This window comes from Protobothrops mucrosquamatus, unplaced genomic scaffold (genome assembly GCF_001527695.2).
Source record: "Protobothrops mucrosquamatus isolate PMUCROS unplaced genomic scaffold, P.Mucros_1.0 scaffold1070, whole genome shotgun sequence".
Taxonomy (NCBI): domain Eukaryota; kingdom Metazoa; phylum Chordata; class Lepidosauria; order Squamata; family Viperidae; genus Protobothrops; species Protobothrops mucrosquamatus.
The window spans coordinates 106489-121866 of NW_015387298.1; the positions used below are offsets into that span (position 1 = coordinate 106489).

Below are 15378 nucleotides of genomic sequence, written 5' to 3' on the forward strand. Positions count from 1 at the left end.
GCAAGAGAGAATAGAATTATTAGAATAGAGCATTGCATGCTTTTGTTTCCCCCTAGCAGAATGGTTGCTCCCATTCAGAACTCTGTCTATTCACACACTGAGTTGTGTGGTGGAAGACCTGCAGATAACGGAAAAGAACTCTTCTACGTGCCACTTCACAGTATTCAAAACAAGGAGCTTTATTTACTTTCTGGCTCTGCTTCCTTCCCTGCTCTTCTTCTGCCTGGACAGACTACAAGATGGATAGGGTCTTACTGGGCTGGACCACTTTCCTGTGGGTGACAGGTAAGGGTTTTTTCCCCCTTTCAGTTTCATTGTGGATTAAGAACTTTTTGGATTGCAAACGAAGATTTTTGGATTTCTTTGCAGGCACGCTGTTTCCTTGATATTATATAAAGGTTCACACAATGAGAGGCACATAGAGCAAAATGCTGAGCAAATAGAAAACAGTGTATTGGACAGGCAGTCTTGTTCCATATATCAATAATATACATGTCTCTTCATCACATAACTGTTTAAGAGATTTTTTTTCCCTTTCTTGAACTTCCCCCTCTTGATTTGATTCAGTGAGACTTAATCTGGGAATAAATTGCCACAATATTTAGTGAGATGAAAAGCATAGATTACTGGAATATTTTTCTTTTCCTCAGGGTGCCATCTCTGGAATTTCTTTGTACTTGATTCCGTGCAAAGAAATATATTTTGTAAATCCACAGAAAATATGCAGAGTTAGTATGGCAAGGGCAGGCTGAAGATTCTTTGAGCTCCAAGACAGAAACAGTTTCCCACACAAATGTCTTGATTAGAAAAGCAGTCATTATTACCCCTTTTGTCCGTGCACCTCTAATACAAATTAATATTCTCAATTCCTTTATAAACATTGAAGAATCTACAGATCATAAATCTACAATAAGGAGGAAATCATTTTAAAACCATCTTGTAAAAAATCACTTCTATAATCTAGCATGTCTTGATATGGATGGCAATGAGTAAACATTCCAAATAATCTCAACCAATCAGCCTTCCAATTCTTGCCTTAGTCTGTAATTGTCTAAGAGCTGGAAAACTGGAGGGGATTAATAAGCTTTCAGAAAGTTTACTACCCATTGTCGTTCTGATCCCTATATGGGCTACAGCTTGCCAGCATAAGAAAGTTTGCTGTTTCTTTCTATCTATCAAAGCTGTCTGATACCCTGAAGATCCAGGTTATCTATATTTCCGTCTGTTTTATGGAACTTCTACAAATAGTTGTTCTTGCTTTTAAAGCCAGTGTTCACTTTGTCTCCCAAATCCACTATGCTCAGTCATTGAGCCATTCTGTTTCCAGATTGCTGAAACTGTAGTGTGCTGATGGGAGTCAGGAAGCCCTGTACTTGTGTTTTCTAACACAACAGTGGCTTAATTTAGAGGGGTTAAGGAGTGTTACATTAAGGCAAACAAATGATAGCTTACTTGAGGCATTCTAGGTAGCTCTGTGCAGTACAAACTAATTCTTGGTGTCAGTGTATACAGTGTGAAGAGATGATTAGAGGCAGGGGTCATGAAATACCCAGTTGCTGGCATAGGCATAATGATGGCACCCTGTTGTTTTTCTGCCTCCATTTGTTCTCAAGGAGGTATCTATCCAACTTTACTGTCTACTAACTGCAATGGCTTGGAATTAAAAAAAAAAGGAAGGGTCATATAAAGTGCATGAGGGTAATCCTTAAAAAAAGGATATTAAGATACTCTAGCATTGGATACTATGCCTTTATTGGTTGATTCTGACTGTTCTGATTGTTTGAAATAATATACTCCATTATATCTTATAAAACTGCTATTTTCCTTATTACTCCTCAGAACTCCCTCAAAAAACATGCCATCTAGCTTTGCTTTTATCAAATCTGTGTTACTGTATAGAATTATATACATAGCAGCGTACAATGACTTTTGCTATATGTAAAATAATCTCATTAATTTTATACAGCGAAGTATAAAATTTAACAGAATTGCTTTCAGAAACCATACCTATATAAAAATGATGCCTGAAGATGCCTTGGGGTAATTCTATGTCTAAAGAAAGGGAAAAGAAATCTTCAGGTTCCCTGTAAGATTGACACTTCTATGAACAGAATGTCATCTAGTCATTTCTACTAGGAGTGGAGGAAAAATATTATTTTGGATCTAAGTATAGCTAGAGAGGATCCTAGGAAGCTGCCAGTACTGCAATATTGAAGTTACATAAATGGGTTGGGGTTTATGGAACTACCTATAGGGTACAAGAACATACATGAACCAAGGAATTTTAGGATAAAAATAATCTGAAAAGATTACTATTGCTAGTATATTTGAATAAATAAAAACATAGGATTGGTAGTTAGGTCTGGTAGAGGTCTGTCATTCATTCATTCATTTATTTCCTCAATGTATATGGTCCTCCTTTGTTTATTTAATTTATATGCTGCCCATCTCACTCTATACAGTGATTCTGCCAACTGACTATGGGTAGTTAACAAAGCTTAAGAAAGCATCCTAAAACAAAATGGTAAAATAATAAAACATAATAAGGTGAAACATACTGTGGTAGAGGACCAGACAAAGGACTCATACACAGCACATTCATCTAATTTCTTGGACTAGCTCCTGAGAAGAAACATGTCTTCATGGTGTTCTTAAGGGCTGGCAAGATGGGGATAATTAATTTTATTTGCAGGTGGGGGAATTGTTCCACAGGGAAGGGTTTATGACAGAGAAAGCATTATTTAATTGATGGGACTTGATACATGTTAACCATGCCAGGTTGTATATGGGAGGCAGAGACAACTGGAGACCTATGATTCCACAAATAACCATACAGTATGCTATGAAGAATTTCATAGGCAACTACCATCACCTTTAATTGTACTTGAAAGCCTAGTGTCAGCCAGTACAATTCATGCAATAATAGTGTGACATGGGTGCACTAAAGCATGGTCATAACTTCTTGTGTTGCCATATTCTGAATAAACTGTAGTTTCTGGGTGTTCTTCAAGAGAGGGTTGCTAATCATAAGATTCCACAGGGTAGTTATAATCTTAATAAACAGTTAGTTTTTTCTATTTTAAACCTCCTTTCAATCACCTTCATTGGAGGAATGCTAGTGTGTATGGAGATTCTCAGTCATCCAGGTATGGTTGTTCCAAAGGTGCTTTTTAATTCAGAAGGCAACTGGACTTTCTTGTTTTTGTTTAAAGATATTTCGATTCTCATCCAAGAAGCTTCTTCAGCTCTGACCATCTTCTTCAACTCCCCACTATCTGGTCAGAGCTGAAGAAGCTTCTCGGATGAGAGCAAAATGTCTTCAAAGAAAAAGAAAGAAAGTCCATTTGCCTCCTGAAAAAAAGCACCTTTGGGAGGAATGCTAGTATTAGTCATTTGAGAGAGGAGAAAATTATCCCTGTTCAGTTTCTCCATGCACAATTTTGTATAATTCAATTATATCACCTGATCATTTGTGCTTTTTTTGTGCTAAATAGTGCCAGATATTCAAGTCTTTTCTTATTAGACCCCTTGATGACTTTAGTTTCCTTTTTCCTAGCTCTTCTATATCCCTTTTCAAATGTAATGACTAGAACTGAACACAGTACTGGAAATATAGATGAATATAGATTCAATAAAAACACATTATAATGCTGACAATTTCATTTCCAGTCTCATTCCTAATGATTCCATAGCATGGATTTGCCTTTTCTCACAATTCCGGATGAGTTGACATCCTAGACTACTATGACATTAAGGTCTATTTCCTGTTAGTTATAAACAGCTTAGAACAGAGATTTCCAAGCTTTTGGCTACCAGGGACCGGTTCTGTGGAGAGAGGTTTTTCGCTGCCTGCATCCCATGGATGCGGCTTTGCTTGTTTGTGCAGCCCGGTTGTTGGCATGCCACAGATGGGTACTGGTCCACGGACCGGGGGTTGGGGATCCCTGGCTTAGAAACACCATCTGGTATACGTGATGTTTGTTTCTTTTCCATCTTCCTTGTGTATCATTTTGTGTTTATTTAAATTGATAATGGCTGACCATTTACCCAGCTTAAAACATTTCACAGTTTTTGTTTTTCACTACTATATGATCTGGTATTAACTGCAAACTTGACCAGTTCACTTCTTATTTCTAATTCACTCCTAATTCCTAAACAAATGAAAAAGAATTAGCCCCAACATAAATGCTTCTTCATTTCATTTCATTTCATTTCATTTCTTCATTTCTTTCTTTTGAGAAAATTGCCTATTTTTTCTTCTCTTTGCTTTTTTTTAACCAATTAGCAGTCCATGAAAGGGCAGATCCTGTTATCCCATGATGGCTAAGATTACTCAGAGTTTTTGATGAAGAACTTAGTTAGAAACTCTTTGAAAGTCCAAGGGTACAATTTCAACAGAATCACCTCTATCCATGTAGTAGTCAAAGAATAAGTTACATATTTATGTTCAGAGGTGAAAAACTCTGTTCAGTTCTTTAAAGAAGATAGTTGCCATTGTGGTCAAATGATTAATTATTATGTGGTTTTTTATGCTATCACAGAATATACTTATTATCTCAGCCTGCTTTAAATATGTTGACTCTTCCCAGAAAAAATTAGTAATGGTTTGGGAATGTATCCTATATCTCCGTAAGAAATAAAAAGACTTCATTTAATTTCTAATAAATTGTTGTTTAAGTTGATTCGTTGGGCAGTTATCTGCTTAGAATATATTTAAAACTGCACTTATTAATTCTCTTAAAGTTTTTTTTTGTCATAATGTTTCTCAAATTTTTGTTTTTATTTCTTATTGTTACCTTACATTTTTTTTGCATTTGCTATGCCTCTTATTAGTTCAGGCTTTCAGTCACCTGAAAGAAATTTAACTTTTACAGTTTTTTAGACAGCATTAGAGAAAGCTGCTGGTCTATTCTTCAACTTGGATCACTTTTTAATAATTCAGTTGAGTCTCATTAGTGTGGTTTTAAATAATCACTGTGGAGAGGTTTTGTCCTATTGAGTTTTAATTTCAGTTTCTTTCTTTCTAGTCTCTTCATTTTTGAGAATTGTTCTCTTATGGTGAATCATTACTGTGGAATCAAGTTTTTTTAAAAAATATCAATGAAATCTTATCTAAAATTCCCATAAAATAAAATTCCTATAGGCCAGTGATGGCAAACCTTTTAGAGACCAAGTGCCCAAAGTGCAACCCAAAACCCACATCGAGTGCATGGGGGCCACAGCCTGCTGGCCCCTCGGTTTCGGCACGACGTGGCTGTTTGCCACCTCACGCATTGCACCCAATGTGGCTGCCATGAGGCCGTGGAACAAGCCAGGCAGAGGTAAGGAACCAGTATACCAGTTTCTTATCGCCACCCAGCTTGTTCCGCAGCCTCATGGCAGCGGCACTGGGCAGGAGGTGACAAATGGCCGGTTTCAGCGTGACATGGCTGTTTGCCTCTGGCTGCGGCCACTTGCTGCCTCGTGCGTCGCACCCACCCCCATCGCAAATCTTTCCAGAAACTCACTGCAAAGGACGCCTGGCACGAAGGACGCCAGCACAACTCCCAGAAGCCAGAGGAACACTTCATGGCAGTGGCACTGGGCAGAAGGTGGCAAACGGCCTGTTTCAGCGCAATGTGGCTGTTTGCCTCCGGCTGCGACCATTTGCTGCCTTGTGCGTTGTAGCCAATGCCGCTACCATGAGGCCGCAGAACAAGCCGGGCAGAGGTAAGGAACTGGTATACCAGTTTCTTACCGCCGCCCAACTTGTTCCGCAGTCTCATGGCAGCGGCACTGGGCAGGAGCCAGCAAATGGCCAGTTTCGGTGTGACGCAGCTGTTTGCCGCCTCGCGTGTTCTTTTTTTGATGACACTACTGCTGTTTCTTTCAATTGTGATTATTTACTTTTTGCATTTTGAGGCTTTTTTTTCAAAATATCTTTTTATGTAAAGTATTAGCCACCTCAGGAAATTCTGCAATTAAAAGACTCAGTTCTTTAGAGAGATGTGAAGTAAGAACAGTACCATAACTATGTGTAAATCTCCTGTAAAATAAGCCACATATTCTTGATTGCAATCAGAATTTTATTTATTAACATGACTTTTATTTTTTTTTCCTATAAAATATTCAAGATGTCTTAGAGTAAGCCAAATTTGTTTGGCCTTGGTTTTATTACAATACTGGCAACAGCAGTTCATTTCAGTCAAATTGCAGTATATGTAGGTTACCTATTTCTTTTTAAGTGCTAATGAGACATATTTTGAATTCTCTTGACGCTGGTATCTTTCTTTTTAGTTGAATGTCTAAATTTTCCTGGTATTATTTCAAATGTTTATTTGAATCTTAGCACAATGGGAAGAGAGATTTTCTATCGACCTGCCTATGGCATCTGTCAAATGTCTCCTCCCCTTTCGGTGACTAATGCCATGCTGTGATGTGGTTGTATATTTCTTATAAGGTTTCTTTATTAGTTTGAAAAGGAAAGATTGGAAATAAATAAAATGTATGTAAAGCTGAAAATAAATGCTTGAAATTCGAGTTTTGTGATACAAACATCTTTTAATACTGTGATATTGAGTTAGTGATTAAATAGATGGCTACAGGAAATTCAAAAATAATATATCAACATAGTTGCCAAGAAGTGTCACCTGTTCATATTTTATGGAACTGGCCAACATTATGCCTTCAATATTTGAAATAACATTTAGCCATTGTGACTACCAATTGTTGATAAGTAGCTTAAAATTAATGAAGCTTAATTTTTTTCCAATTTTTCTTTTCTTATATTATTTTTTGTTCACCTATGACCAATAACATATAGCATATGTTGCCTGTTTTTTCTTTAATCACAGGGAGAAAAATGCATGATGCTTAAGCAGTGCACTATGTAATGACTTATTATAATATATGAGTAAACTAAGCTTGCATAATGTATGAAATTTAGTTTTTAAAAGTAATTCAGCTACAACCCATGATTTGAAGATGATTTGTTTGAAGTAACTCAGAATTAAGATTAGCCACATTTTGCTTCAAATTAAATGTCAAGTCATGGTTAATTGAAAATCTAATTCATAGCTATGACTTGATAAGCCAGTGTTATTTATGGTTGATAAAACAGCAACTTATCATTTTCTAGCATTAACATTTTCTGTTATCTTGCTATCCATGTTCTTTTGGCACAGTTTCTTCTAAAATCACAACTAGATGATTAATCTTAGAAAGTAGCCAATTTATCATTTGGGAATGGGCATACTGAATAGATGATTTATATCTTACAAGTTGGTAACATTTATGGTTTTGCTTTGTAGCTGTGACTGAAGCAGTGCATGTTATGGTGCCTGACAAGAAACAGGTAGCAATGCTCTTTCAACCAATTGTGCTTCGATGCCGCTTTTCAACGTCTTCCACACAACCAGCCGTGGTGCAATGGAAATTTAAATCCTACTGCCAAGATCCCATGGGAGAAGCTCTGGGAGTTGTCTCTGCAGGGATCCAGGCAATAAACAAGAGGAACTTGGAATGGGATCCGTACTTGGACTGTGTGGATAGCAGGAGAACAGTCCGCATTGTGGCATCCAAACAGGGCTCGGTGGTCACGACTGGAGAGTTCTACAAAGGAAGAGAAATCTCCATTCTCCATGGTAATTCAACCTGCTTATCATTTTATTATGACTGAAGTTTTTCTTTGGCTGTTATGAATAGTAGCATATAAAATGAGGTAATAATATATTATGTTATGAATAGTACAATAGTACAGTATATTATGAATAGTTGCATATAAAATCAGTAGCATACAAAATCAGTAGCTTATGAAATGAGAGCCAGTTAAGGCACCAGACTAGAAAGCAGAAGATCATGAGTTTGAGTCCTGCTTTAGCCATGAAAACCAACTGGGTGACTGGGCAGTCACTCTCTCTCAGTCCAATCCATCTTGTTGTGAGGAAAACAGGTGGAGAAAGGTGTGTTGGATATGTTCACCCCTTGTATTATTTGTAAAAAATAATAAAGGCAGATACAAATGAATAATAATAATAAATAATAACAAATATATTTTATTTTTAGAGCTTAGTATACTGTTTTAATTATAGTTTATTATAAATATTTAATAGCACTCTTCTTAATGCCCTGTAAGGTTCACATTTAAAGGTATCTACACATTTTAAAAAACATTAAAATGAACAGGGCAGTTGCAAATGATAGCAATATAATTACATTCTAAGACATGTAGAAACAATTATCAAAAGTAAATAATTCTTAAAAACATGATTAAATGAAAAAAGATATTTTACTCATAAAAAGGAAACACAGTAGACACTAAGCAAATCTTTGGGGATAGCATGACAGAATTGTGGGTATTATAATTGAGAAGAATTATATAAAAATAGCTAATTTCTTTCCTGATTACAATTGATCTGGTATCATGCAGTTGAGAATAAAAAAAATGAAAAGTTGTTTCATTGAGTCTATATTATTGTATACTTTACTCTGAACATTCTTATTAATATAGATAATTTTATGTTATTGCAATTTTATTCTCACTAACTTTATTCCCAATATCTTTGATTCTTGTTTCAAGTACTTAAGGGGAAATAATTTCCTGTATACCACTCATCAAAGATTTACATAAATCTGGTATAGAATATCTTGCATTTGTGTCCACAAGCTCTTTTATTTTTTTTCAGATTTTCTTGTTTAACTTTTGGTTCCTTCTCCATGAGTTGTAAAAGCAGTAATATATACAATAAATTTTAAAGACATTCCAAATAAGCAATACATTTGCAAATGTTTGCGGAATCTATTTAATAAAAACAATAAAGTCATATTGCATCTGTATGGGATGAATGCAGATAAATGATAGACAATAGGATCAGTTTGTTGAAGTGAGAAATCAGAGTTCAGTTTGCCCTTCAATAAACTAGTGAGCAGTTTGAGGGTTATTTATCACAAGAGATTATGTTGCTCAAAATATACTGCTAAAAAAAAAATAAAGGAAACATTTTACCATGGAACTAAAGGGGTTTGCGTTCCCTTTATTTTTGTGAGCAGTATACTTGTTATCTTTAACTTTTCCTGGGTAAGGATAAGGATTACTTTGCATAGGCATCCTTTAATAAATTTTGGCTATATAGGAATTATATAGCCTTGGAAGTGGTTTAAACTTTAAAGCAGCATCTCACACAGAATTCAGTCACTATTTTGTGTAATTTATCTAGATAGAGTCATTTTTATAATTCTTAAATATTTATTGGCTTCCTTTTTGTTACTAGGCCCGATTGAGTTTGCTGATTTTCTCCTTTAAATTTCTAAATGGTTTGGAAATGAAAGTGAAAACACACTTCCCTTCATTCTGTCCTTCCTTGCATTAAAAATTTCAGAGAAGATCCTACACTACAGTATAAGATTTCATTATGCATGCTGAAAGAAATCAGCTTGTTTGGGTACTGCTCAGGCATTGAATGCTTTCTGAAGGAGGTATGATTGTTGCCAATAATTGTCCTTTCTTAGGTTTATAAAATGTTTTAAATTGAGTCACTTTGTTTCCTGATCTGATAATAGTACAGTAATGCTCTTATTCTGTAATTTCATGTTGTTATAGCACAACCCTTTGTGTGTTAAAGGTTGAAATGTCTTCACCCTGCAAAGACACACAAGTACACACACACACACACACACACACACACACACACAGAGGGAAAGGGAGAGGAGAGAGACTCTCTCTCAGGAAATGTTTCATTTAATCTCAGCAAAGTATTTCTATATTGGAACAAGCTGTTCCAATCTTACCAAAAGTGACCCACCCTGAAACAGGCTGTTCTGACTGTGGAATTATTTTCAGTGTGAGATTTAGGGTTGGAAAATTCCAGTCTTGTAATATTTAGCAGACCTCCACTGGATGAGCCTGTAATCACTTTGAATAACATTTTTTTTCAACACAGTATTGAAAAGCATCAGATCTTGATAGTCTAATTCAAATTTCCGGTGCAAAATTATTTCTTATTTTCCCCTGCAGTCTCTCATTTTGATCTAAAATTCATATGATTTGAAAAAAAGGCTACACTTTCTTTTTATACATGTAGTCCTTGACTTACAACAGTTCGTTTAGTGTTCAAAGTTACAGTGGCACTGAAAAAAGTGACTTATAATTATTTTTAACACTTATGACCATTGCAGCATCCTCATGATCACATGATTTACATTCAAATGCTTGACAACTGCTTCATATTTATGACAGTTGCAGTGTCCGGGCTCATGTGACCATATGTTGCGATCTTCTGACAAGCAAAGACAATGGGGAAGCCAGATTCATTTAACAACTGTGTTACTAATTTAACTGCAGTGATTCACTTAACAAATATGTCAAGAAAAGTTGTAAAGTGGGGCAAAACTCACTTAATAAATTTCTCACTTAGCAACATAAATTCTGGGCTCAATTGTAGTCTTAGTTTTGATGTCTCAGAAGCTGAAAATGCTACGGGTACAGAGAATGTTGTTAACAAATGTCATAGCTGTAAATATGGCCATTGAATTACATCTACTAAATAATTCTTGTCTCTTAACACAGTGTAAGAAATCAAAGACAAAGCTAATAGCATGAGAAAGGGGTAAAAGGTAAAAGAAAAATAGAAAAGAAAAAAGATACAAAGTAGTAACAGTTATAAGTACAATTATCAATTACTTCTTACTCAGTGGGTACAACATGCAGAAGCTACTTTTTCTGCATGGTAGTCCTCAGTTAGTGATTGGTTGCTTAGTAACTGTTTGAAGTTACAATGGACCTCCTCATACGAAAGAAATCGATCGATCTTATTTTATAAAGTTCTCTCCAAAATTCATTATCTTCCAAAATCTTGAATAAGAAAGCCCAACTCAAATTGTCAAGGGCCTTCTCTGCATATAAGAAAATCAATGTTGCTTGTTTTTCATTATATTGCTTCAAATATTCCAATATCTTCAAAACATTTCTGACAATGTCATTTACTTTTTCTGTTAGGTAAAACCCCACATTGATCCTCATTAATAATTTCTTGCTAAAATGGTTGTCAACAATTTGAAATGACTATTCAATAATGATATCAGCCTAAAGCAGAGGTGTCAAACTGCCGGCCCGCAGGCTGGATGCGTCATGGCGAAACTGCGCCCACCCCATTGCTGGCAATGGAAAAAAGTTGCGATACATCGCGACACGTCACATGATGTTGTGAGTTTGACAGCCCTGGCCTAAAGGCTCTTGTGAAGTAAAATAGTTTAAAAAAATTGTGTGACAATCCCCATTTCAAAAAACTTAATTCTCTTGCTCTCTGAAAAGTTTTTGATTTTTCATGTAGTATTTTTAATGAATTAAATTTCATTATTCCAGATAAGAAAAAATAATATTGTTAATAAAATCTAGATTTTAGGTCTCTCTGTCTGTCTGATTCCTGCTTGTTTTATATTTTCTGTTAGATGCAGACCTCCATATTGGAAAATTGATGTGGGGAGACAGTGGATTGTATTACTGTCTTGTCATCACACCTGATGATGTAGAAGGCAAGAATGAGGAATCAGTGGAGCTACTTGTTTTGGGTGAGTTTTCCTCCCGACTTATATCTTATGTAAATGTGTATTTATTCCATAAATATTAAGAAAAACAATTCTTGTAAATCTGCATGAGTATCATTCATGGGTTCTGTACTTTGCATTGCTTTTTTATGTAAGATGAGGCCAGCAATACTGTTTCACAGTCACTTTGCACTAATTTAATAGTACTGTAATGTAATAACTGGCACATAAGTGTCGATTTTTTAAAAGAATAAACACTAAATGATCAAATTTAAGAATGCCAGAGGAAATATATATTTTAATGTTCAGATACAAAATTTAAAATATAGCATATTTTATATGGTCCTCAAAATGCTTGAATCATTGTTTTCAAAGATAACAATAAGAAAAATCTTCCAATCAAGCCAAAATAAATCTGAAAATTTGGCGACAGTATAAATGGATTGGCACAGTATCTAATTGTCGTATTTTTCAAGCTAGATGTCAACCTCCTGCTGAAAAGCCCAGCTAAGAAAAACACCAGAGCCATTAAGTCCTCTAATGTAATTTTTATTGAGCATAATCACTTCGGTAGAATCAAAGTGAAAGCTAGGTCTGAAGAAAAGGCGGGAAGAAAGTAATTAAAAGAATGAATCTTCTCCTCTCCTCTCTGACAGTTCAGGTCACATTGTCCAATACATCTCCCAGTAATTGTTATGAGAAGAAACTTTGGTTTGCCAAAACAACTTTTCCACAGCTCCCACTTTCTCAGGTTGAGAAGAACACCTATGGATCCAAATTACTCCCTGTCTCCCTCCCCGCTCTGTTGGCAAGCTAGAAGCACACAGCAGCCCTAAAGGCAGTAGGGTTCAAAGCTTAACACTAGAATTGAACCAGAAAGCATCTAGAGACCAGATGATACTGTGTGAAATATGTGTATTCAAGTGTGATGGTGCTTGATTTGTTCCTGAATGCAGATTGGCAGATTTTACAGGCCAGCTATTGTTTCTGCCCATTACTCTGCCACAAAGAAGAGGGGGTCACGTTAGTCACCAGAGCACCAGAGGGAAGGACGAGAAACAATGGTTGGAAACTGATCAGAGAGAGAAGCAACCTGGAATTAAGGAGAAACTTCCTGACAGTGAGGACAATTAACCAGTGGAACAGCTTGCCTCCAGAAATCATGGGCGCGCCATCACTGGAGATTTTTAAGAAAAGACTAGACAGTCACCTGTCGAAATGGTATAGGTTCTCCTGCTTGAGCAGGGGGCTGGACTAGAACACCTTTAAGGTTCTATTCTATTCTATTCTATTCTATTCTATTCTATTCTATTCTATTCTATTCTATTCTATTCTAAACAAATTCTTTTGAGAAATGCAATATAGAGCAACAAATAGGTTTTATTATATAAAATTTAACAAACTTATTTTCCTAATTTCTACCTTGACATTTATGACTGATCTTTGATATATTATCCTATATTTATATTGTCTATAACTTACTCCTAAACACCTTATAACAATTCTATTGTCTTTTATTGCTTGAGCTTAAGTCAAAATCTCCAGCCACCATTTAACCACCTTCAATTTGGCTTCTTGTGCTGTCAGCTGCTGTTCTAAACTGCTGCTGAAAGGTTGACTTGGCAGTTTCTCAGTCTGTGCTGGCAGTGAAAAAAAGAAGGTACTTTACCAGCTGGCTAAAGCTTTTCAGCATTTCTGCTGGAGCAGTGAAGCTTCGGGGCTGTGCTTCTCCTTTCAACTTGTCTGCTGCTGGTTTCTGAAGTCCAGGCTTGCTGCTCCTATCATCAGTTGTCCATTGGAGCTGATGACTCCACTCCCTCAGCTAAAATTCATTCTTTCTCTTCCCACACAAAATAAATCTTTTTCCAAATGCACTTACACACTCACACTCTGGAGCTCACAGCTTTTCCTTTTATAATTGGAGTCCAGGTGTGGTGCAATGTTCTTTAGCTCGTGCTGATCACTGCAAGGCTTTCCTTCCACAGGATTGAAAGATGCTTTTCTGCTCATGACAGAAGAAGATTTTTTGGTCTGAATCCTGCCATCCTTTCCATAGTTCATGAAAAAAAATAACCAATATGTTTTTGCTGAACTTCCAAAAATTTGTTTTTTAAATAGAGTTAGCTGGTAACAAATACTACATGTTTTACAAATAGTAAAACCAAATTAATAAAAAACAGTCAATATGAAGAGAAAGATTATAAATAAATTACAGTTGGGGAATTGCAGTCAAGCCTGGCAGCATAGCAGTAGCCCTCAAGCAACCACAACTTCCCCAAATCTCATTCCTCCATGGATTTTTGGATTTTGGATACATCCTTGGTTCAAAAATGTTGCCCTATGATGCAGTGTTTTGCTCAATTAAAAGTCATAACAAGTTTTACAGCATATAGTAGATCATATAGCAATATTTTCAAGTACTTAGCATTTCTAATCAGTGGAATGACTTGCCTCCAGAGGTTGTAGGTGCCCCAACAGTGGAAGTTTTAAAGAGATTGAACAACCATTTGTCTGAAATGGTATAGAATTTCCTGCTTGAGCAGGGGGTTGGGCTAGAAGACCTCCAAGGTCCCTTCCAACTCTGTTATTCTGTATTGTCTAGCTTGTATTGGTAAAATAAGTATTTTTAAATGATCATTTGCACTTCCATGAGCTTTCATATTTTTAAAAATGTAGATGTCAAAAAAGTAAAAATCCCTCATGCAAATGTTTCAGTTTGGTTCTTGCAGAATAAGGCAAAAACATTTATTTGAATAGAAAAAAGATTATTGGAAGATGAACCTTTTCTTCAATGGGTATAAATTTTGTCTTCACAATTTGAAGATCCACGAATATTGGTATTTGTTTTTTTGAGAAACTGTGCCACATGTGTTTTGCTTAGTTTTTTTTAAAGATTTAAAGTTGTGTCATACTATGATTGCTCAGTGAGACATGATGTCAAACACAGTTCTTGATTTATGACTACAATTGAGCCCAAAATCTTTTTTGATAAGTGAGACATTTGTGAAATTAATTTTGTCCCATTTTACAACCTTGCTTGCCATAGTTGTTAAGGGAATCACTGCAGTTTTAAGTTAGTCACATGGTTATTAAGTGAATCTGGCTTCCCCACTGATTTTGCTTGTCGGATGGTCACTAAGGTTGATCACATGACTGCTGGACCTTGCAATTGTCATAAATATCAGTCTGATGCCAAGCATCTGAATTTTTATCATGTGACATTGGAGATGCTGCAACAGTCATTAGTATGATAAATGGTCATAAGTTGCTTTTTGCAGTGCTGTTGTAATTTCGAATGGTCACTAAATCCACTGTTATAAGTCAAGGACTATCTATAAATAATCTTTCTGTTGCCAACAGACTGTGTAACAATTTCTGATTTAAAAAATAATATTTTAATACATTTGGCACAAATGAGAGAAATAAACTTTATTTTTGAATGAGTAATATATATGATCTTCATAGAAAAATTCAATAAGAGATATATAAATGTAGTATTTGTTACTAAATGCTTTTGAATTAAAAGTCTGCATCGTGAAAATGATTTACAGCTGAAATTAAAAATTGTTGTAATACAAGTTATAAAGTAATATTCAGAGGAATTCTAGGACAGTAGATGATATGATTCAAACAGTTGTCCATTTAGCTACCTATCGCAATGCAGTATACATTTGCTGCTTGGGAATAAGTGTAGAAACCTCCTATTACTATTATCCTTAAATTGCAGCTTTTTGAGTGCTAAAATAATACAATTTCATTGCAGCTAATGCCCCATCTGGAGAAATGTTCTTTGAATTTGCCTTAGTATTGATGGTAGAAAACTTATTTTATTTCTCTTATAGTACCTGGCATAATGTC

The 15378-nt window shown here is 35.6% G+C and overlaps 1 protein-coding gene across 1 annotated transcript in view; it reads left to right on the forward strand.

Moving 5' to 3' along the window:
• Window positions 1-219: 219 nt before the first annotated feature.
• ILDR2 (immunoglobulin like domain containing receptor 2) overlaps window positions 220-15378 on the forward strand; it is a 53753-nt gene continuing 38594 nt past the window's right edge. Inside the window, exons 1-3 of the mRNA XM_015820123.1 lie at window positions 220-285; window positions 7290-7622; window positions 11425-11544. Of these exons, the coding sequence (XP_015675609.1) occupies window positions 240-285; window positions 7290-7622; window positions 11425-11544 (499 nt within the window). The 5' untranslated portion in view covers window positions 220-239. The remainder of the gene's footprint in view (window positions 286-7289; window positions 7623-11424; window positions 11545-15378) is intronic.